This window comes from Garra rufa, chromosome 8 (genome assembly GCF_049309525.1).
Source record: "Garra rufa chromosome 8, GarRuf1.0, whole genome shotgun sequence".
NCBI classification, from domain to species: Eukaryota; Metazoa; Chordata; class Actinopteri; order Cypriniformes; family Cyprinidae; genus Garra; species Garra rufa.
The window spans coordinates 48,702,362-48,726,287 of NC_133368.1; the positions used below are offsets into that span (position 1 = coordinate 48,702,362).

General features: G+C 34.3%; 1 protein-coding gene across 1 annotated transcript; it reads right to left on the reverse strand.

Moving 5' to 3' along the window:
- Positions 1-30: 30 nt before the first annotated feature.
- On the reverse strand, positions 31-23,926 carry il1rl2 (interleukin 1 receptor-like 2). The gene is made up of 11 exons (XM_073846047.1): positions 23,830-23,926; positions 23,374-23,448; positions 18,868-19,075; positions 16,431-16,596; positions 16,019-16,178; positions 13,387-13,443; positions 10,806-10,920; positions 8,939-9,078; positions 8,721-8,861; positions 5,644-5,802; positions 31-910 (listed from the first exon to the last, which is right to left on the reverse strand). The coding sequence occupies exons 2-11, from the start codon at positions 23,423-23,425 to the stop codon at positions 480-482; spliced, it is 1,629 nt and encodes a 542-aa protein (XP_073702148.1). The 5' UTR covers positions 23,426-23,448; positions 23,830-23,926; the 3' UTR covers positions 31-479.

Here is a 23,926-nt window from a genome sequence, read left to right on the forward strand (position 1 = left end):
ATATTGAACAATATTTAATCTGACTCCCACTTGTAAAAGCTCACTATTTTTTTATATTAAATAATTCTGGAAAAATAGAAATAATAATTAATAACAAGTATCTAAAAAAATACAATACAGTAAACTCCTCACTCAACTATAAACACAAAATACCCCACTGCACATGCACTAGATCAACTTGCTCCATTAACAAAGGTATATAACAAATAATTGAGGATTTTTTCAAATATTGATTTATTAAAAATAGAATTATATAAAAATATTTCTATATACATACAAATTCATTTTATCTCCATTGTTAACTTGTATCAGCTATTGTAGTTTTCTTTTCACAGTTACAAGATACTTGGCAAACCTTCTCCACACAAGCGCACACAGAATGCATCTTTGCATCTAAAAATGTGAGATGCAAGACTCAGAAATGGTGTTTTTCACAAAGCACAGTGCAGAATGTACTTGTGTAGAGTATCAAAGAGATTTCAAAGCACCGTCAGCTCTTGGCTCTTCCGCCGTTTCGCTGGAGGCATTCGATAGCGCATGTATTTCCAGAAGCTTCTGTTCACCCGATCACTGGCGCTCTGCCTCCATTTGAGGACGCCTTTGGTGCGGCTGATGTATTGCAAAGATTCAGGCAGCAGAGCCTCTTCAACCCCATCCTCCACCTGCACCAGGATCACTTTCAGACCCTGCTTCACTAAAGCGTCATAGAGACCCACCCGCTGCTCATAAACGGCCCATATTTGGTCATAGGAAGTTTTCGCTTCTTCCAGTTGCAACTCTGATGTGGTGAGTTTATCTGATAAAAGGCTCTTGGTGGCGTCGGTTTGAGGCGAAACACAGCTCTGTGACGTAAGAACGATGATCAGCCTTCGACTTCGGCTCATTCTGTCAGCAATCACGTCATGCACGGCTGAAAAAGAGAGTCGATTACTGTCAGACACTTGTTTTTAAGTGTGATTGTGTTACAGTATACATTCAAGAAAATATTTAGGCCTGGATTTAGAAAAAAAGATTTACTTTTTTGAACTGCATATAAAATGTCCATCCATTTGGATTAGCCCAGGGTTTTTAGAGTTCACTAAAACTAAAACCGAAACTTATTTCATTACATTAAGGCGAGACACTGCAGGTAAATAGGGTAAAAAAAATAATTTACTTACCCAGTTGTTTGATTACATTGATAATTGCAAAAAAAGTTGTATTACAAGTTTTCTAAAATGTTAGATTTAAATACGCAAATGAAGCATTATTTAATGAAATATGTGACCCTGGACCACAAAACCAGTCTTAAGTCGCTGGGGTATATTTGTAGCAATAGCCAAAAATACATGGTATGGGTCAAAATTATTGATTTTTCTTTTATGCCAAAAATCATTCAGAAATTAAGTAAAGTTCATGTTCCATGAAGATTTTTTGTAAAATTCCTACTGTAAACATATTAAATTGTAATTTTTGATTTGTAATATGCATTGTTAAGAACCTAATTTGGACAAATTTAAAGGTGATTTTCTCAGTATTTTTGATTTTTTTGCATCCTCAGATTTCTGATTTCAAATAGATGTATCTCGGCCAAATATTGTCCTATCCTAACAAACCATACATCAATAGAAAGCTTATTTATTGAGCTTTCATATGATGTATAAATCTCAGTTTTGTCAAATTTAACCTTATGACTGGTTTTGTGGTCCAGGGTCACATATGTGCTAATTTGCATACATTTCTAGTACAAAAATCTAAACAGTGGATCAAGTCAGTTTTAAAACTTTAAAACTTTTTTTGGACATATGAGTCAAATGTTTTTACAGAAGAAATTTTTCTCATTTTTTTCATATCTTATATCAGAAAACAATGTATTTTTTTTAATTTAAAAATACAAAATGTTGTATCAAATGAAGCAAGCTATGAATGAACAAATCTCCCTGGAAAACCTTTAGAATAAAGCCAGGAATAAAAAAGTACAGTTTGGTGTGTGTAAGTGCTATTAAATTGGAGATTTATGGCTCAGTGTAGGAGAAAAAACTAATTTGGATAAAACAGCCTTTAAAAATATGGATTGTAATTGAAATCTGTTGACACAAATAGATAAAGTGCTATAAAAGAAACACTTAACAGTGTCTTTTAGGGGGTTTCTTTATAATTGTCTGAAAAAACACTTTAGGAAAAACCAAACTCCAGCTGTGTGTTCACGGTGTGTGTGTGTGTGTGTGTGTGTGTGTGTGTGTGTGTGTGTGTGTGTGTGTGTTCACTACTGTGTGCATGCACTTGGATGGGTTAAATGCAGAGCACAAATTCCTAGTATGGGTCACCTCACATCACCTCCTTTCCTTTTCCTCCTTTACAAAAAAAAAAAAAAAAAACATGTGCATGTGCTGTTGCATGTGCTTAGCAGGTTTTTCTTTATGCTTTATAGCAGGGGTCCCCAAACTTTTTTCTGAGAGGGCAACATCATTTTCTTTTCTTTAATTTGGGGCCGGGTCGGTTTATAAAAGAAAATACCATGGGCCCGACTAACTACTAGTATTATTATTATTTTACCTGTATTTATTCTACGTTTAATGCTAGAATAGTTTATTTTGTTATGCACCACACAGACAAATTATCATTTCTTTTCAAAAAAATATACACGTGCATCTCAATAAATTAGAATGTCATGGAAAAGTTCATTTATTTCAGTAATTCAACTCAAATTGTGAAACTTGTGTATTAAATAAATTGAATGCGCACAGACTGAAGTAGTTTAAGTCTTTGGTTCTTTTAATTGTGATGATTTGGCTCACATTTAACAAAAACCCACCAATTCACTATCTCAACAATTTAGAATATGGTGACATGCCAATCAGCTAATTAACTCAAAACACCTGCAAAGGTCTTCTGAGCCTTCAAAATGGTCTCTCAGTTGGTTCAGTAGGCTACACAATCATGGGGAAGACTGCTGATCTGACAGTTGTCCAGAAGACAATCATTGACACCCTTCACAAGGAGGGTAGGCCACAAACATTCATTGAGAAAGAAGCTGGCTGTTCACAGAGTGCTGTATCCAAGCATGTTAACAGAAAGTTGAGTGGAAGGAAAAAGTGTGGAAGAAAAAGATGCACAACCAACCAAAAGAACCGCAGCCTTGAGAGGCTTGTCAAGCAAAATTGATTCAAGAATTCACTGTGTTTTTTTAATCCCACGTCAAACTCTGCCTTCATCATTTTCAGCGCTTCCACAGACTTTTCAACTGGAAATGGGGCCACTGGTTCTCAGCTGAAAAACTTTGGGTAACTGGGAGATGAGTGAAGTCTTGCTTTTGCACCTGTCCCACAAGCAGTGCTAGTTTCATCCCAAATGCTATTTTAATTTCATTTTTCATTTTCAAAATATGTCTCTGGCATTGTTCAGAGGGCCGGTCCAAATGTGGGGGCGGGCCACATTCGGCCCGCGGGCCTTAGTTTGGGGACCCCTGTTCTAGAGGGAAAGTTGTCCAGCATTAGGAGTTCTATCATATGATATGAACATTGAGCATATGTGTGAAAAACGTACAATCGTTTACACCTTTGAAAAATGAGATATTACCCCTCAGTGGCTGATTTCTTCCAAATTCCAATAGAGCTTTGGAGTCAAAACTGACCCACAGAGTTTCGTTCCGATCAGCCTCTGTTAACCTTGTCTAACAGGTGCTCAAATTTCTTTGGTCAATGGTGGCCATGTTTTTTCAGATACACAAATGTCCTTCTGGAAATTTGTGGCACTTTGGACCAAGACCGTGCACACCAATTTTCACGTTGATAAGACAAATGGTTGCGCAGTTATAGACATTTTTATGCTTATAGTGCCACCAAGAGGCCAAGCCCTGCACTTTTTGTCCTGTGACCTTATATTGAGCTCTTATATATGCGTTCGGAGTTTGGTGAAGATTTCTCATTCCGTTCAGGAGTTATAGGCATTTTACTAAACGTGCCCCCCCCACCACCACTCCCACCCCTCTTGAAAGTCTTGGCGTCACTTTGCGATGGTGAGTTGAAAGTTCAACTTTTCTTGATAATAATTGATATTCGCTCTCCAGAGAATTTTTCTGCATTGGTTTGGTTCTGATTGGGTAAAAAATATAGGACTAGTTTGCAAAAGTTCAGCGTGAGCCAAGCATTCCTATGACATTTGAGCCAGCGACTGCCGATTTAGGAGTTATGAGCGTTTTTGTACTTTTGATCGCTGTAGCGCCCCCGTCAGGCTGATTGGGACGAGAATTGGTGACGTTGTTGGTGGTGTGAGTACTACAATCCCTCCAAGTTTCAAGTCTCTACGACTTACGATTTGGTCTACACGATCAGTTTTATGTGGAGATCACTGATCCTTGGCCATTCTAACAATTAGATTAGGATTTCAGCACTATGTGCTTGAACCCCTAAAAATGACTAAAGCATAAACTTTAAAATTATACAATTTTTAAAAATATAAAACTGATTAAAAATATTAATAAAAACTATAAGAATATCTCAAAGAAACTAAAATAACACGACTACAGTGTTTTAACATAAACTAATATGATGCATATTTACCAAACACAAATGTAATATTTCATAGTGTATTGTTAACTATTTGCATCTACTTTATTGTATTTAAAAAGTTTAAAATTTTCAAAATGCAATTATTCCAATAGCTTAGAATCACCTTGAATCTGTTAATCATCAAAAATAACATTTATTCAGTTAAAAGTATGAAAATGGTCAAAAATATGGTTAGCTGTGAAACAAACAGTATTTAATTAGTTGGTATGAGATTGAAACAAATAGGTTTTATTGATGTTTAACATATAAAGCTGGCTATTGTGTATTTAAAACACAGTTTATTAGTATTATTACATAAACCTGACTGACAAAAGTCAAAAACATGAAGTTTATTTGTTTGTTCAAACTGTGCAATCCAAATGCATGAGGGTCAAAGTCGACAAAGAGTATAAGAATTAAACAATAAGTGTAATAATGCTTTAAATTGTTGTTGTTTCTCAGAAAAAATATAAAAAGAAATTCGGTTTAAATTTAATTACATTTTTGTTTTAGTTTTTCTGAGCAAAAAATAAATATCATAGATTTTTTTCCTAATTTCCAGAAGAAACCCACTAAAATGTCATTCAGTGTAAAAATCTTGTCAGGCATATTCACAACAAAAATCAATTTATGACATTAAAATAAGAATTTCTTTCACCCCAAATACTAATTAGTTGAAATTCTACATTTGTCCGTAAGAATATTTTTACTCATTTAAAACACGATCAAATATAATATGCTCCCTTATTCTTTTATATATTTAATAAGTCAGAATAAGAATGTTGTTCGAATTTTGACATAAATATTGTGTTACACTGAACGACAATGTAACATTATTTGAACCAAATTAGGCATTTTATTCTCCAAAAACGTGAAACCTTAAAAGTAGACCCTTTACTTACATTGAATGTGCTTTCTATGGTCATAAAATCACTTTTCTATCTTTCTTTTGACGTGGACGTCCTAACGTCTTTAACCCATGAACATTTCATATGTAGTTCAAATACATAAATAATAATCTTAATCTAAATCCAAACAGGCTTTGATTATTTGAACAGGTTTTATGTTGTGTCATTAGAGCTGTGTTGGTGTGATCATGTGACAGGATGTTTACCTTCCCCAGGAAGTTCATCACGACCACTGATGAAGAGTTTGTAACCATAAAGATCCTCCAGCACTGCAGGAAGAAAATCCAGGGCAAATGTCATCGCAGAAGACGAGCTGTGCTGATCTCCATGGAGGTAACTCACATATGCATCGTATGACTTGCCATCTTCAATAAAGCATGAGAATAATCACACTTACAAAATAAGTTAACACTAAAATCTAACACTAAAAATCACAATTTAATTATAAAATAAAAATGTACAATTATTTTATATAATTATGAAAATAAATACCAATTAGAAAACATATACATACATATATATATATATATATATATACAGGTTTGCAGTCAACATTGTACTCTATAATCTTTTTTAATGTGATGATTGTTAACAAATTACAAAAATGTATTAAAGTTGGGAAACACTGCCTACACATGGACAAGTCATATTTCTTTTAAATAAAAAATAAATACATACCTGAAATAGATATTTACACAGGCTTGCACTAGCAAATACTTTTTGCATGCAGCATTATTTTAATTTAATTTTATTGCCATTATATATATAAAACTCATAATATAATAATTAATTGAAATTGCAACTTACATTATGGTAGTATTTTTTGACTTAAAACAAAACTACTGTGGTAATGAGACTTAATAAAATTATAAATAGTAAATGAAATATTGTAAGTCAAAGATTATAAATAAAAAAAACATTCAGATACATTACGATAATTTAAATGTAGAATGTGCATAATTGTCTTTGAAATAATATCAATGCAAAAAAAGCTAAAGAAAAACACACAAAAAACATAAAAATATGTTAATAACTCTTCTGCTCACCAAGCCTGTATTTATTTGATCTAAAGTACAGCAAAAACAGTAATATTGTGAAATATTTTTACTATTTAAAATAACTGCTTTCTGTTTTGAATATATTTGAAAATGTAATTTATTTCTGTGATCAAAGCTGAATTTTCCTCATCTTTACTCCAGTCTTCAGTGTCACATGATCCTTCAGAAATCATTCTAATATGATGATTTTCTGCTCAAGAAACATTTGTTTATTATTATTATTATCAATATTTAAAACAGTTGAGTAAATTTTTAAAAATAACTAAAATAAAAAGCTTTTATAACATTATCACAGTGTAATACTTTTATTTAGCAAGGATGCTTTAAATTAGGGCTGCACGATTATGAGAAAAATTATAATTGTCGATTATTAATTAAGATGATCACAATTTACACTGATTAAATGTTTAAAATAGCTTTATATTATTATTTGAAGCAGCTTCATGCCATAATTTTATGTAAAAATAAAAAAAGAAGCTGAAAACACTCTTCCTGAAATACTTTTATTGCTTTTCTTGTTGCAACAAATGTCAGTGATACATTGGTTTGGTTATTTTGAATAAAAATATGCAATGTGAATAGGGATATGCTGATATCAATTTCCATGTTGGGATTAATTGATAATGCTTTTACCACAGTATACAGTATTAGCATGATATTGATATTTATTTGCAAAAAAGCGGTGTCATAATACAGCATAACAGGTAAACTAGTTTCTTGTAACAAAAATAACTGAACATTTAAATACAATAAAGCAATACACAAAAATGTATAAAGTTCCACACAGATTAAAGTGCAAAAGATTTATAAAGACCAATAGTTATCACTTTGCAGTAAGATCTCTTAGTTAATGCATTAATGTTTTATCTGCTCTCAGAGAATAAGTGTTTTTTTCATGCAGAGCGTTTCTCACGTGCTCCGCCATGCACGCATACAGCGGTGTTGTGCATCGTGACCAGTTGATGGGAAAAGTCATCTTAAAATGCATTCATGCATTTATATACAATAATTTGTTATAAGTTATATTAGTATTTTATTGCCCACGATAACAAAATAGATTTGCCTCTCACAACGTGCCTCTTAAGTGTGCAAAATATTGAATGTTTTTTTTTGCAATCGCGGGTTTGAACGATTACGTAATTGTGGCATCCGTTAGAAATTCGATTAACTGTGCAGCCCTACTTTAAACTGATCAAAAGTGATGATAAAGTGATTTATAATTAGGGCTGCAACTAACGATTATTTTGATAATCGATTAGTTGGCGATTATTTTTTCGACTAATCGATTAGTTGGCTTAATTTCTTATTTAAAAAAATAAATAAAAAAAAATTCAAAATCACACTATTACACATTCTGAATGCTATTAAAACACATTAGTTAGTTTTTAGTGTCCCGCCAACAGCAGCAGCAGCAGCAGCGAGCGCAAGTGCCTTCAGCAGAGTTTCGCATTCAAATACGCGCAGTAAGGTTAAATTTGCCGCAAAGCCCCAGCTAAATTAATTAACATTAATGCGCTCGGGAAAAGTAAGGAGATATTCAAATGATTTATTAAAGGAACACTCCACTTTTTTTGGAAATAGACTCATTCTCCAACTCCCCCCCCGAGTTAATAAGTTGAGTTTTACCGTTTTGAAATCCATTCAGCCGTTCTCCTGTTCTGGCGATATCACTTTTAGCATAGCTTAGCATAGATCATTGAATCCTATTAGACCAATAGCATCGCGTTCAAAAATGACCAACGAGTTTCTATATTTGTTGTATTTAAATCTTGACTCTTCTGTAGTTATATCGTGTACTAAGACCGGTGGAAATGCAAAGCTGCGAGTTTCTAGGCCGATAAGATTAGGACTTCCATTCCGGCGAAATAGTCAAGGAAGTTGGCTGCCGTAATAAGGCTATGGACTCAAGAGCGGAAGAAAAAGAACACTAACGGACCTTCGGTGCTTGGCCCCTAATAAATGTTTTTTTGAGCAGCAAATCAGAATATTAGAATGATTTCTGAAGGAACATGTGACTGGAGCAATGATACTAAAAATTCAGCTTTGAAATCACAGGAATAAATTGCGTTATAAAATATATTCAAAAAGAAAAAAGTTATTTTAAATAGTAAAAATATTTCAAACATTTACTGTTTTTGCTGTACCTTGGATCAAATAAATGCAGGCTTGGTAAGTTTTTTTTAAAAATCTTACTGTTCAAAAACTTCATATCATATGAGACATACCACTGCTTACAGCAGCAGATGGGCAAAGAGTCCTGTAAGCCAGAACCAGATCGACTCTAAAGAGAAATGCCACAGCACACAGTAATATGAGCAGAGCCACCAGGCCGAAGCCAATCCAGTAATAACGCTCATTCTGACTTGCTGGAGAAAGAAAAACAGGAAAGCAGATTAGAAAACAGCAGAGATAACCAAGAGTACAAGATCAATTAAGAGCTAACCTTGAATAAGGACGACTCTTCCAAAATCTGAACCTGCTGGGTGTTGAACGATGCACGTGAAATTAGTGTCTAAATATTCTTCTGTGACTTCTGGGATATCTACAGCAGACAGCAGGTACGTCCGATTGCCCTCTTTCACACTGATCAAATCAGACAGCAGAAGCAAAGTGATTAGACACACACTGTATATATTTGAGCCTGGACCACAAAACCAGTCTTAAAGGGATGGTTCGGAGTAGAATTGACTTCATTGCTATGCACTCCGAAGCCCATGTAAATACCCCATCCAAAGTTTTTTTTTTACCTTAGTCAAACATTTATGGAGATATTAGAGTTTTTCGAATTGCTTGTTACAGGAGTGAATGGTACATGTGATGTATCTCGTAAATTGCACCACTAAACGTGCAAGTAATCTTACCAAACTTGTACAGTAGTGTAAATAGGTTATGTACTCACAAAACGCTGCATCGGAACATTTGTAAGTCCACCATGAGTGTTTTAAAAACACGTTTTAGCCGATCCCTACTAGTCTCAAAAACTACAAATGGCGACACGTCGACATCACTTCCCTGGTTTGAAAAAAGCACGTAAAAGTCCTCCTACAAGTTGACATGCACACAGATGTAGTAGGAGGACTTTTACGTGCTTTTTTCAAACCAGGGAAGTGACGTCGACTTGTAGTTTTTGAGACTAGTAGGGATCAGCTAAAACGTGTTTTTAAAACACTCATGGTGGACTTACAAATGTTCTGATGCAGCGTTTTGTGAGTACATACCCTATTTACACTACTGTACAAGTTTGGTAAGATTACTTGCACGTTTAGCGGTGCAATTTACGAGATACATCACATGTACCATTCACTCCTGTAACAAGCAATTCGAAAAACTCTAATATCTCCATAAATGTTCGACTAAGGTAAAAAAAAACTCCGGATGGGGTATTTAGATGGGCTTCGGAGTGCATAGCAATGAAGTCAATTCTACTCCGAACCATCCCTTTAAGTAGCACTAGTAATACGATATAAACGGTTTTCACTTTCGACCACAAGGTGGCACCGTATCAAAACGTTTTGAGTACTTTCAGGTCATGTCTAGATGGTATATACAAAGTTTCGTAATGGTACACCAATGCATTCATAAAATCATAATACTCTATTGAAGTCAATGGCAATTTCATGTTTTGTATAATAATAGCGCCACCAAGAAGCACAATCCCACCAAATTTTGTATTTGTCCTTAGAGTGTGCCCATGCGTATGTGTGTCAAATTTGGTGAAAATATCTCATTTTGTTTTGGAGTTATAGACATTTTTATATATAAGAAGAGAAAAAATGACAGATGACTGACGTTGTTTGCATTTTTTTGCCACTTACTATCAAAATTTTGGCAATTGGGCATTAGTGTATGGCCGGCATGGTATGTTTCAGAATTTCTTATGTGGTTTCGTGTTGATAGGAGTAACGGTTTCTAAGATATTGGCAAATCTTTTTTAGGCACTAAAATGCAATGTTGCACAAACCATAAGGCAAAACCTGGCATGTTTGGTATCGCTGGACTCAGAAAGGATTGATGGACTTTCCAACAAGCGGTTCTATGGGCTCCCATAGACTCAAAATTAGCAATATGCATTGCTACTTTAAAGGCGATTTTCTCAATATTTTGATTTTTTTGCACCCTTAGGATTGCAGACTTTCCTATCCTAACAAACCATACATCAATGGAAAGCTATTTATTTATTCGTTTATTATTTATTCGGCTTTCAGATTATGTATAAATCTTAATAAAAAAAAAACACCCTTATGACTGGTTTTGTGGTCCAGGGTCACATATATTCATGCATAAAGAGCAAACGTTTCTTTTGTCCTTACATCCTCGAGTCGAAGTCCAGATTGAGAGCGTGATTGTCGCTACTCCAGTAAATGTAAGTTTCGTCATTGTCATTCTTCCCAGCAAGCGCTTTGCACTTCAGTGTGTAGCTTTCACCTGTAATGACATGAATGTTATTGCACTTTTCAACGAATCCATACGCTCATGTACACTAGACTCGATCAGAATTGAAATTCCAATTTATTTCTGAAGCTTAATGGACTTTTTAGTCAGAAAATAAAAGTTAATTTCCCACTTAGACCATCCAAGATGAGATGAGTTTGTTTCTTCATCAGATTTGGAGAAATGTGTCATTACATCACTTGCTCACCAATGGATGTGAATGGGTGCCGTCAGAATGAGAGTCCAAACAGCTGATAAAAACATCACAATAATCCACACCACTCCAGTTCATCAGTTAACATCTTGAGAAGTGTGTTTGTAAGAAACAAATTCATCATTAAGATGATTTTAACTTCAAACCATTGCTTCACAATCCATGATAATGCTTCCTCCAGTGAAAAAGCTCTCTTGTCTGAATCAGGAGATAGATCCAAACAGATCAAACACCGTTTACAAACCAATAGAGTCCAAAACAGCTCTAAACAAATATGTGGGTGAGACTTTTTGACTGGAAGAAGTGTTATTATGAATTATAGGCTCAACAAGAAACAATGGTCTCACTGCAAAAAATGGCTTATCTCACTTAGCATTTTTGTGTTTCTAGTCAAAATATCCAAAAATTCTTAGATTAAGATACATTTACTAGATAGATACGCAAAATGACATAAAATATTTAGTCTTATTTTAAGCAAAATGCACTTAAATTTAGTTTTTCCCCTGGAAACAAATAAAAATATAGCTGCAAGCAGCAATTACGGAGCCAAGCACACCAAAGGGAAAATGAGGAGCTAAGAATGTCATAGAACACCAGCCCAACTGCAACAATGAGTAAAGGAAAGCATTTTAAGATGATTTTAGTCAAAATGACAGAAAAATAATGTAGAACTCCTAGTAATGTGATTTAATGGCTTATCACTTTTGACGATTATCAAATCGATGTGGTGTGTTTAGTGTGAGGTGACAAAGGCACACACAAAGTTTGGTATCAATATGTCAAAGCTTTGCAGAGATAAAGCCTCAGAGTCATTTTGGCATCAAGCCTAAAATTTGTAGAGGCGCTGTATGAAAACGGTTTCATCTATCAACACGAAATCCATAACTTTTTGTCAGCACAGTCTGAAGATGATCTGACTCAATTTTCATGAAAATCAGACAAACTGTCTAGGACAAGTTCGAAAAAGTAGGTTTTCAACATAAATCAAAATAGCTGAATTCGGCCAACTGTGACATAATTGGTCTCTATGTTGTTGGCGTGACCCAAGGAATATTTTGAGACCACTTTTATTACAATAGGCTAATGCAATCTATAGTTATTAGCATTTTTGGAAATTTCATAATTAATAGTTAATTAATGGTTTATTACACTGTTACCAAATTGATGCAGTGTGAGGTGATAATGCGACAAAATTTGGTGCAAATATCTCAAAGCTTTGCGGAGATACAGCTTCAGATGCACTTTGGCATCTTTCCAGCAAATTTTTGATGCGTTAAATGAAAACGGTTTTGTATATCGACAAGACATCCATAACTTTTTGCCAGCATGGTCTGACGATGATCTGAGCCAACTTTGGCGAAAATCAGACAAACCGTCTAGGACGAGTTCGAAAAAGTAGGTTTTTCAAACAATTAAAAATCGAAAAAATAAATCTTTTGCATTTGACTCGGCAAGGTTTCAGAGAAAAAAAGATTTTTGATTTTGTGGCTAACAGTTCAAAAGTTATTAGCATGAAGAAAGTGAAAATTTGGACTAGTGGTGGCACTAGAGAGTTTGCGTTAGAGACACCAAACTTGCTATGGTTAATGTTGAGACTGTCCTCTATCAATGTGCCAAATTACACAACTTTCCTATAAGCGGTTCTATGGGTGCCCACTGACTCAAAAGCGGAAGAAGGAGAACGCCATCACACCTTGGCCCCTTAGATGCTTGGCCCCTAATTATCTGCCAGAGGGGTAAGCTAAATTTTCTTAAAACAAGAGTATTTTACTCACTCCCTTGGCAGATAATTTTACTTGTTTTAAGCAAAATGCATTTAATTTTTCCTAAAAACTAGTAAATGCATTTTAATTTAAGATTTTATTTGATATTCTGACTAGAAACTAAATGAATATGCTAAATAAGATAAGTCATTTTTTGCAGTGCTGAAGTTAAAAAGTTGTAAAGTTCTTACAAACACAGCTTTTGGATTCTCAAGACATTAACTGATTACTTGTGGATTATTGTGATGTTTTTATCAGCTGTTTGGACTCTCATTCTGACGGCACCCATTCACTGCAGAGGATCCATTGGTGTGCAAGTGATGAAATGATACATTTCTCCAAAACTGATGAAGAAACGAACTCATCTACATCTTGGATGGTCCGAGGAAAAGTAAATTGTTAGCAAAATAAAATGTTTGGGTCAACAATTTCTATAAAATGCACATGTAGAGCAGCAGAAGTATTATCATTGTTATAACTCACCAAGTGTTACTTTGTGCGTTTCATTTTTTGGGTAGATGATTTCAGGCTTCGTCACCACTGTCAACGAAACACATTTATCAAACTATTGATCAAACCACAGAAACTCTCTTAATCTGAGCATTTTCACTTCAGCTACATGCTGCTGTTCTTCAGAAAAATCCTTCAGGTCCCACAGATTCTTTGGTTTTTCAGCATTTTTGTGTATTTGAACCCTTTCAACAATGACTGTTTGATTTTGAGATCCATCTTTTCACACTGAGGACAACTGAGGGACTCATATGCAACTATTACAGAAGGTTTAAACACTTGCTGATGCTTCAGAAGGAAACGCCATGCATTAAGAGCCGGGGCGTGAACACTTTCAAACAGAACGAAGATTGTAGATGTACATTTTTTCCTAAATATCATATTTTTATTTTTTTTTAACTACAGAAATACTTACATGTTTCCCAGAAGACAAAATTAGTTAAATTTACCCTGACCTTCACATTTAAAAAGTTTTTATGCATGGTTCTTACTGCATGGTTTTCCTTCTGGAGCATCAAGTGAGCGTTTGAACCTTCTGTAATAGTTGCATATGAGTCCCTCAGTTGTCCTCAGTGTGAAAAGATGCATCTCAAAATCATACAGTCATTGTTGGAAAGGGTTTTAATACAAAAAATGTTGAAAAATCAAAGAATGTGATTTGAAGCAGGCAGTTCAGGACAAACAAGGGACTCATGAATTATTCAGGTCAGCACTCAATAAAAAATAACTTGCATTTTATTTGATGGAAACTTTTGACTTTGACTGTATCAGTGTTGTTTTCGTCAACGATGACGAAATCATTTCGTTGACGCCACTTTTTTTCATGACGATAACGAGACGATGACGAGATAAAAATGGCTCGTTGTTGACTAAAACATGACGAGACGTGTGTGAGTTTTCGTTGACGAGACGAGAATAGACGAAAATGTTAGTGGGTGGTCCGTCAGATGTTTAAAATGCATGACATTTCTGCTTATTGTGCATGCCAATCAAAACCTAAAACGTATCTGCCGCTATGGCAAGCCGTTTTAGCATTAAATACTCTTTGCCATACTAGTATGGCAAGCCGTTTTAGCATTCCATCCTTGTTTGTCTTTTACGTTTTAAAACATTCCTTCATTATTGTAATTATTGTTGAAAATAGTCGATCCGGAAGCTCACATTGTGTTGAACTATAGATCTGCTATTTTCAGAACTTACAAGTGACACTACCCAACAGCAAAATACTTACTGACCTACATTAATTTGTTAAAAGACTACTTTTTCCCCTTTTTTGACTAAAACTAGACTAAAACCTTTCGACTTTTTGTCGACTAAAACTAGACTAAAACCTTTTTGACTTTTCGTCGACTAAAACTAGACTAAAACCTTTCGACTTTTTGTCGACTACAACTAGACTAAAACCTTTTTGACTTTTCGTCGACTAAAACTAGACTAAAACCTTTTTGACTTTTCGTAGACTAAAATTGGACTAAAACCTTTCGACTTTTTGTCGACTACAACTAGACTAAAACCTTTTTGACTTTTCGTCGACTAAAACTAGACTAAAACCTTTTTGACTTTTCGTAGACTAAAATTGGACTAAAACCTTTCGACTTTTTGTCGACTAAAACTAGACTAAAACCTTTCGACTTTTTATCGACTAAAACTAGACTAAAACCTTTCGACTTTTTGTCGACTAAAACTAGACTAAAACCTTTCGACTTTTTATCGACTAAAACTAGACTAAAACCTTTCGACTTTTTGTCGACTAAAACTAGACTAAAACCTTTCGACTTTTTATCGACTAAAACTAGACTAAAACCTTTCGACTTTTTGTCGACTAAAACTAGACTAAAACCTTTTTGACTTTTCGTCGACTAAAACTAGACTAAAACCTTTTTGACTTTTCGTAGACTAAAATTGGACTAAAACCTTTCGACTTTTTGTCGACTAAAACTAGACTAAAACCTTTCGACTTTTTATCGACTAAAACTAGACTAAAACCTTTCGACTTTTTGTCGACTAAAACTAGACTAAAACCTTTCGACTTTTTATCGACTAAAACTAGACTAAAACCTTTCGACTTTTTGTCGACTAAAACTAGACTAAAACCTTTCGACTTTTTGTCGACTAAAACTAGACTAAAACCTTTCGACTTTTTATCGACTAAAACTAGACTAAAACCTTTCGACTTTTTGTCGACTAAAACTAGACTAAAACCTTTCGACTTTTTATCGACTAAAACTCGACTAAAACCTTTCGACTTTTTGTCGACTAAAACTAGACTAAAACCTTTTTGACTTTTCGTCGACTAAAAGTGGACTAAAACTATCACATATAGAAGTGACTAAAATTTGACTAAAACTAATAAGCATTTTAGTCAAAAAGACTAAGACTAAGACTAAATCTAAGATGTTTGTCAAAAAAAACACTGGACTGTATATATAAATAACATAAATAAATGTACAAATGATGTCTATTTTAGTTTTCATCCGGGATGGCTTTGTACTTATTGTTTCCTTTAGAGTGTATAATAATAGTAGACAGTAATAGTAGGGATGCAGCTTAACAGGTTTTGGAACAGAGCCACTGGAGTACTTTCAGATTTTAAGTAGTCATTTACCGTAATCTTCAGCTCGGCTGTAGATTTTTGTAGTCTGGGCAGCAGTGTAATTTCGCCCTCCAAAAGTAAATCTCACAAAGCATGTATACAGTCCAACCATGTCTCGGGATCTGTTTATCGGGAAAACCTTACTGTTTGTCACATTGAGTGGGAGGCAGTTCTAAAGAGGAAGAAAAACAAGCCATTTAGCAGACAAAACAATTAGAGTGTACACGTGCAGACATGCACAGGTGTGGGAGTGAGGCTGTTTAATGCTTAAAGCTATAATTGCATGTTTGTAAGGAATTCCCAAGCCCGCAGTGATTGACATATTCATGACTTTAGCAATGTTTTGACGCCTTGCAGAACAAAATCTGAAAAACTGCTATTTTTTCAGTTGTTGGGTTCAGATCTGTTTACGATCGAGTCTTACATTTCTCCAGGTCACTTGAGCCTGAGGGTCTATCTCAAAGATGTGAGGAAGCAAACATTCAATGTCCTTTATGCTCGTTGCTTCGTCTTCTCTGTTTGCACAGGGGCATGTTTTATTCTCAACGAAGACGTCAAATATTGTTGTCCAGGTGTCACTGCCATTTTTGCTATATAGAACAATGAGATTTGATGACATTAGAATTTTTTGCAATGAGAGAATACTGAACACAAAGCTTACAACGCAATGGTGCTTTTCGTAACACTTTGCTTGAACACTTTGAAAAAAATTTTGGGATCAGAAAGATTTTTAATGCTTTAAAAAAAAAAAACAAGCCTGCATTTATTTGATCCAAAGTACAGCAAAAACAGTAAAATTTTGAAATATTTTTACTATTTAAAATAACTGTTTTCTATTTGAATATACTTTAGCATATAATTTATTTCTGCGATGCAAAGCTGGATTTTCAGCATCATTACTCCAGTCTTCAGTGTCACATGATCCTTCAGAAATCATTCTAATATGCTGATTTTTTTTTTAATCAGTGTTGGAAACGTACTTTTCCCAGTATTCTTTAATGAATTAAAAAGTTAAATAGAAATCTTTTCTAATAATATAAGTCTTTACTACCACTTTTTATCGATTTAACACATCCTTGCTGAATAAAAGTATTAATTTCTTTAAAATGCAGACTTTGAGTGGTAGTGTATATTGTTACAAAAGATTTGAATTTGAAACAAATTCTGTTCTTTTTAATGTTTTAATCATCAAAGAATCCTGAAAAAAAGTATCATAGGTTCCAAAAAATATTAAGCAGCACAACTGTTTCCAACATCGATAATAAATCAGCATATTAGAATGATTTCTGAAGGATCAGGTGACACTGAAGACTGGAGTAATGATGCTGAAAATTCAGCTTTGCATCACAGAAATAAATTATATTTTAAAGTATATTGAAATAGAAAACCACTGTTTTAAATTGCAATAATATTTTACAATATTACTGTTTTTTTCTGTATTTTTAATCAAATAAGCTCAGCCTTGATGAGCAGAAAAGGCTTTTTTTAAAAATCATAAAAAAAATCTTACTGATCCCAAAATTCTGAATAAATTTTAAAAAATATTTGTTACAACTAGCAATGAAAAATTTGAACTAAAATGCAAAATGAATACAAAAAAAAAATTTTTAGAACAAAACTTGCTTTTCGTAACACTTTGCTTGAACACTTTGAAAAAAATTTTGGGATCAGAAAGATTTTTAATGTTAAAAAAAAAAAAAAAACCAAGCCTGCATTTATTTGATCCAAAGTACAGCAAAAACAGTAAAATTTTGAAATATTTTTACTATTTAAAATAACTGTTTTCTATTTGAATATACTTTAGCATATAATTTATTCCTGTGATGCAAAGCTGGATTTTCAGCATCATTACTCCAGTCTTCAGTGTCACATGATCCTTCAGAAATCATTCTAATATGCTGATTTTTTTTAAATCAGTGTTGGAAACATACTTTTCCCAGTATTCTTTAATGAATTAAAAAGTTAAATAGAAATCTTTTCTAATAATATAAGTCTTTACTACCACTTTTTATCGATTTAACACATCCTCGCTGAATAAAAGTATTAATTTCTTTAAAATGCAGACTTTGAGTGGTAGTGTATATTGTTACAAAAGATTTGAATTTGAAACAAATTCTGTTCTTTTTAATGTTTTAATCATCAAAGAATCCTGAAAAAAGTATCATAGGTTCCAAAAAATATTAAGCAGCACAACTGTTTCCAACATCGATAGTAAATCAGCATATTAGAATGATTTCTGAAGGATCATGTGACACTGAAGACTGGAGTAATGATGCTGAAAATTCAGCTTTGCATCACAGAAATAAATTATATTTTAAAGTATATCGAAATAGAAAACCGCTGTTTTAAATTGCAATAATATTTTACAATATTACTGTTTTTTCTGTATTTTTAATCAAATAAGCTCAGCCTTGATGAGCAGAAAAGGCTTTTTTAAAAATCATAAAAAAAATCTTACTGATCCCGAAATTCTGAATAAATTTAAAAAAAATATTTGTTACAACTAGCAATGAAAAATTTGAACTAAAATGCAAAATGAATACAAAAAAAATATTTTTAGAACAAAACTTGCTTTTCGTAACACTTTGCTTGAACACTTTGAAAAAAATTTTGGGATCAGAAAGATTTTTAATGTTTAAAAAAAAAAAAAACCAAGCCTGCATTTATTTGATCCAAAGTACAGCAAAAACAGTAAAATTTTGAAATATTTTTACTATTTAAAATAACTGTTTTCTATTTGAATATACTTTAGCATATAATTTAGTGCCAACTATTCAGTGTTTAGTCACAGGAATCATCGACAACATTGAATGTATAGAAATATGTCAAAACTAAATCAACAACTTTGAATTGCATCATACCTGCTGAGACAGGAGTAGAATCCGCTGTGGGAGAGTTCAGCAGGTAGAAACCATAGTTCGTTTCCACGAATGTTTATTCCTGTGATATTGTCTAGACTCCAGCTCACACTCACATTCTGCATTTCACTATCTTCATTGCACTTGAGCATAAATGCAAGACCAGCACTGATGGTATATTCTCTTCGATTTGTGATGTGCATCTGACTCCCTTGAAGAGGAAAAAAATGTAAATAAAGTTGTTAGCATGACCTTTGTATCACTCATGTAATTCTGGGCTTTGTAGCTTCTAAAAAGTTTAAAAAGGCAACTGGAACGAAAGTAATGAGCGTATGTGATTTATGTGTGATATATAGGGATGAAACCCTATTGTAATTGTTCAAATGGTCGTGCAGACCAAACCGTAACTTGTAGAGACTTGACACTTGGAGGAATGGTAGTACTCACACCGGCGACAATGTCACCAATGGTCGCCCCAATCGGCCTGACGGGGGCGCTACAGCGATCAAAAATGTGAAATCGCTCATAACTCCTACACTCAATTGTCTTATGTCGATGGAATCCTTGGCTCATGCTGGACAAAATGCATTCATTTGGATTCATCCGTCCTGCGAAATTTTCAGATATTTGGGATTTTTTGAAAAAACAACTTTTGCAAACTAGTCCTAGGTTTTTCAGTCGATCGGAATCAAACAAGTAAAGAAAGTTTCTCCTGGAGAGAGAATATCAATAATAACCAAAACAAGTTTAACGTTCGACTCACCGTCGCAAAGGGACGCCAAAACTTTCAAAAGGGGCAGGGCCACTTTTAGTGAAATGCCTATAACTCCTGAACGGAATGAGATATTTTTGCCAAACTCAGAACAATTATGTAACAGCTAAATCTGAGGTCACAAGACAAAAATTGCATAGCTTGGCCACTTGGTGGTGCTTTAAGAATGGCTATAACTACGCAACCTTTTGTCTTATCAACATGAAAGTCACTGAGCACCTTGATCCAAAGTGCCAGAAATTTCTATGAGGACATTTGCATATCTCAGAAAACATGGCTGCTATTGGCCGATGAAGTTTGAGGACTTATTAGACAAGGTTAACCTGTTTGACTCACAGCCCTGACAGTTTGTGAGAAATTTGAAAGAAATTGTCCATTGCGGGGGTGATATTGCATTTTTCCAGGGCGTAAGCGATTATGCATTGCATGGTTTTTCACACATACACGCAATGTTTTGCATCATTACGGACAACTTTGCCTCTAGAACCACTGCTGTCAATCAAACCGTTTGTTAAATGATTGAGAAAATGTAAAAAAAAACTACTTTTGCAAACTAGTCCTTGGTTTTTTGCACAATGTGGAAAAAACACTGGAGTACAATTCTCTGGACTCTCCAGGTCAATAATTATCAAAAAATGTTCTAAATTTATGTGGTCATTTAGAAAAGGGGTCCAAATTTATCCTCCAAAGTCTAAAGGAAAACTCAAAACCTGATGAGCACATGCAATAGTGAGTTAATAAACTTTGTTTGATAATTATTTATATTCACTCTCCAGAGAATCTTTTCTCATTGGTTTGATTCAAAAAATTTTCGCAAAAGTACGCTTTTCGGAAAAATCCAAAATACCTGAATATTTCACTCACGATTGAATCTGGGTTTTGTCCGGCATGAGCCAAGTATTCCAACGACATAAGACACTTCACTAAGTTTTGTCAGTTGTTTTGTTTATTGGTCTAATTCTTGTTTCGGTTTCTCTTTCTAATGAAACTTACATTGGGTTAGTCACTGAATTAATTCTGTTGAGCTTTGTTCCCACCCGTCTAAATTATGTTGAACTGATATGGAGCTATCACAAACTAAGACTGTTTGGTTGTGCTATCTTTCAATCAATATATAGTAAATGTAAAAAGCTGAAGTTTTGCCTTTGCAACCAGTTAAAACCTGAGCTAGCGATGAAGTCTTAAAATGTATGGAAAGGTAAATTTAAATCCATGATTCCTGTATATTCCCTAACGTAACAGTTAACTACCAGGTACTAAAGACACTGTAACAGGCAATTAGTGGCATTTTTCATCAATTAATTTCTTAAATTTTCATTTGACTACACTGTAAAAAGTTTTCACTAGTTTCAACTTAAAAACTTAAGTTCATCAGCTGCCTTCAAATTTTAAGTTAAATCAACTTAAAAGTACAAGTCATTTTAACTCATTTTATTGTCGTGAGTTGAAACGACTTGTAGTTTTAAGTTGATTTAACTTCAAATTTTAAGGCATCTGCTAAACTTTTTAAGTTGAAACTGGGGAAAACTTTTTACAGTGTATGTTCTGGTCCGCCATCTACACTGTAAAAAACTATATGTTGAGTCAAGTTAAAATAATAAATACAGTCAACTCAAAAAAAGCTTAATCAAAATGACAACTTCAATATTTGAGTTGGTTCAACTTAAAATTTTAAGGAAGCTGGAAAACAAATTATTTTAAGTTGACTTAACAAATTGTGTCAGGCCGATTGGGGCGAGCCTTGGTGACGTTATCAGCGGTGTGAGTACTACAATCCCTCCAAGTTTCAAGTCTCTATGACTTACGGTTTGGTCTGCACAATCAGTTTTATGTGGAGATCACTGATCCATGACCATTCTAATGGTTAATACAGACGAAAACGACTTATTTGCTATCGTCTGTTTAGCAATCTCGATTGCTTCTGCGTAAAATCCGCATTTGAAATAAAAAGTAAAAGAACATACTGTCTGACCCTATTTTTAACCCATGTAAGCATTTTAATTCTGCGGTGGTGGTTTTGAAAAGTTCCGTAGCCGCAGCATTGGAGCTGAGAATGTGCTTTTGAGGTCAGTATGTAAACAGTCATGTGAACTTGTGAAGCGGGAAACTTTGAAGTTATCACATAGGTAACAACTGCAAATGAAACTTTAACATTTTCATAATCTTTGGTAATATTATCTAACATAGACCATTATTAAAGCCTAATCTGAGTCACTGCACGGAACGTGTCGAAAGAAACACAATCAAACCCTCCTACAGTGAGTCAGTAGAGGTCAAAAGTTTGCACCTCCCTTTCAGAATCATTTGAAATCATTTACAAATTATTTAACCAAAATAAGAGGGATCATACAAAACGCATGTTGTTTTTATTTAGTACTGATCTGAATGAGATATTTCACATAAAGGAGGTTTAGATATAGTCCACAAGAGCAAATGATAGCTAAAATGACACGGTTCAGAAGTTTACACTCCCTTGATTCTTAATACTGTGTTTTTTGTTTAGTGATAGTTGTTCATGAGTCCCTTATTTGTCCTGAACAGTTAAACTGCCTGCTGTTCTTCAGACAAATCCTTCAGACTCATATGCAACTATTACAGAAGGTTCAAACACTCACTGATGCTTCAGAAGGAAAAACCATGCATTAAGAGCCGGGGCGTGAAAACTTTTGAACAGAACGGAGATGTTTACATTTTTCTTATTTTGCCTAAATATCATGTTTTTATTTAGTATTAAAGATAGTTAAATGTTTCCCAGAAGCCAAAAAAGTTAAATTTACCATGATCTTCAAATTAAAAAAGTTTTCACCCCCCCCCCCCCGCTCTAAATGCACGGTTTTTCCTTTTGGCGCATTTGAAGCTTCTGTAATAGTTGCATATGAGTCCCTCAGTTGTCCTCGGTGTGTAAAGATGGAGCTGAGAATGTGCTTTTGAGGTCAGAACTATTACGGAAGGTTCAAACACTCACTGATGCTTCAGAAGGAAAAACCAAGCATTAAGAGCCGGGGCGTGAAAACTTTTGAACAGAACGGAGATGTTTACATTTTTCTTATTTTGCCTAAAAATCATGTTATGTACTAAAGATAGCTACATGTTCCCCAGAAGTTAAATTTACCCTGATCTTCAAATTCCAAAAGTTTTCACCCCCGGCTCTAAATGCATGGTTTTTCGTTTTGGCGCATTTGAACCTTCTGTAATAGTTGCATATGAGTCCCTCAGTTGTCCGCAGTGTGAAAAGATGGATCTCATCATACAGTCATTGTTGAAAAGAGTTCATAATACACAAAATATTGGGAAACCAAAAAACCTGAAGAACTTTTCTAAAGACCAGCGGGCAGTTTAACTGTTTCAACTATCACCAAACACAGAAAGGTATCATCATTCAGATAACAACACAGTATTAAAAACAGAAGTTAAGAAGTTAATGTAAACGTTTGAACTGGGTTACTTTTATAAATTCAACTATTACTTTCTCTTGTGGACTATATATATATATATAATATCTTCTTCAGGTCAGTACTAAATAAACAACAACATGCATTTTGTATGATCCCTCTTATTTTGGAAAAATAATTGGCATTTTTAATGATTCTAAAAGGGTAATGCAAACTTTTGAGCAATACAGCGACCACATTAAACGTTCCTCAACAGTAGACGAACACAAGTTCCTTATTTCCTCATGCAACATGAAAATGGACAAACAAGATTAATCAGCGAACCGAAAATAAGTGAACTCTTACCTGCAATCCAAAGTGCTGGTAGCAAAACCCATCGAAAATAAAACGCGCTCATCTTTCGTTTTCGCGGCTGCGTTCCTGGAAACGACATTGAAAACCATAACTCCTGTTATAACAGAGCGACAAGCACAAACGCACCCACAGACTTAATCCCTCGTGACAGATCGGGATACGAAACAAACACAAAGGCGTTTCCCCTTTTTCATAGGGAAACGTGACAAGGTAAGGTTGCATTTGAGTTGGCAACAAACTTTTTGAGGTTGAAATAGAATACACATAAACTTCAAAGAGATCGGGTATTCCACACTTTTTGACATTTTGTGGGCAGGTGTTAATAATGGTAATTTGGGTTTCCCCCAAAGGAAATAAGTTGTAATACTAAAGAAACGCAAATAGGTTTGCCTACTAGGAGTGAAAATAACACAAAATGCGGTGAGTAGAAAAGCAGACGCGTCTTACCTCGTGTGGATGATCATACAGAATGAAGCCGCTTTCAAAACTTGAGTGGCGCCTTCTCGGAATTTCCTTCAAACTACAAGAGTACACTGGTTTTCTT

Bases quoted from the DNA above. Each gene is read 5' to 3' on its own strand.
- il1rl2 (XM_073846047.1), bottom strand. From the start codon at position 23,425: ATGAGCGCGTTTTATTTTCGATGGGTTTTGCTACCAGCACTTTGGATT. The intron at 16,597-18,867 runs GTATGATGCAAT...TGTTCTATATAG, and splicing joins TTCTACTCCTGTCTCAGCAG to CAAAAATGGCAGTGACACCT. The intron at 9,079-10,805 runs GTAAGGACAAAA...TGATTTGATCAG, and splicing joins CTGGACTTCGACTCGAGGAT to TGTGAAAGAGGGCAATCGGA.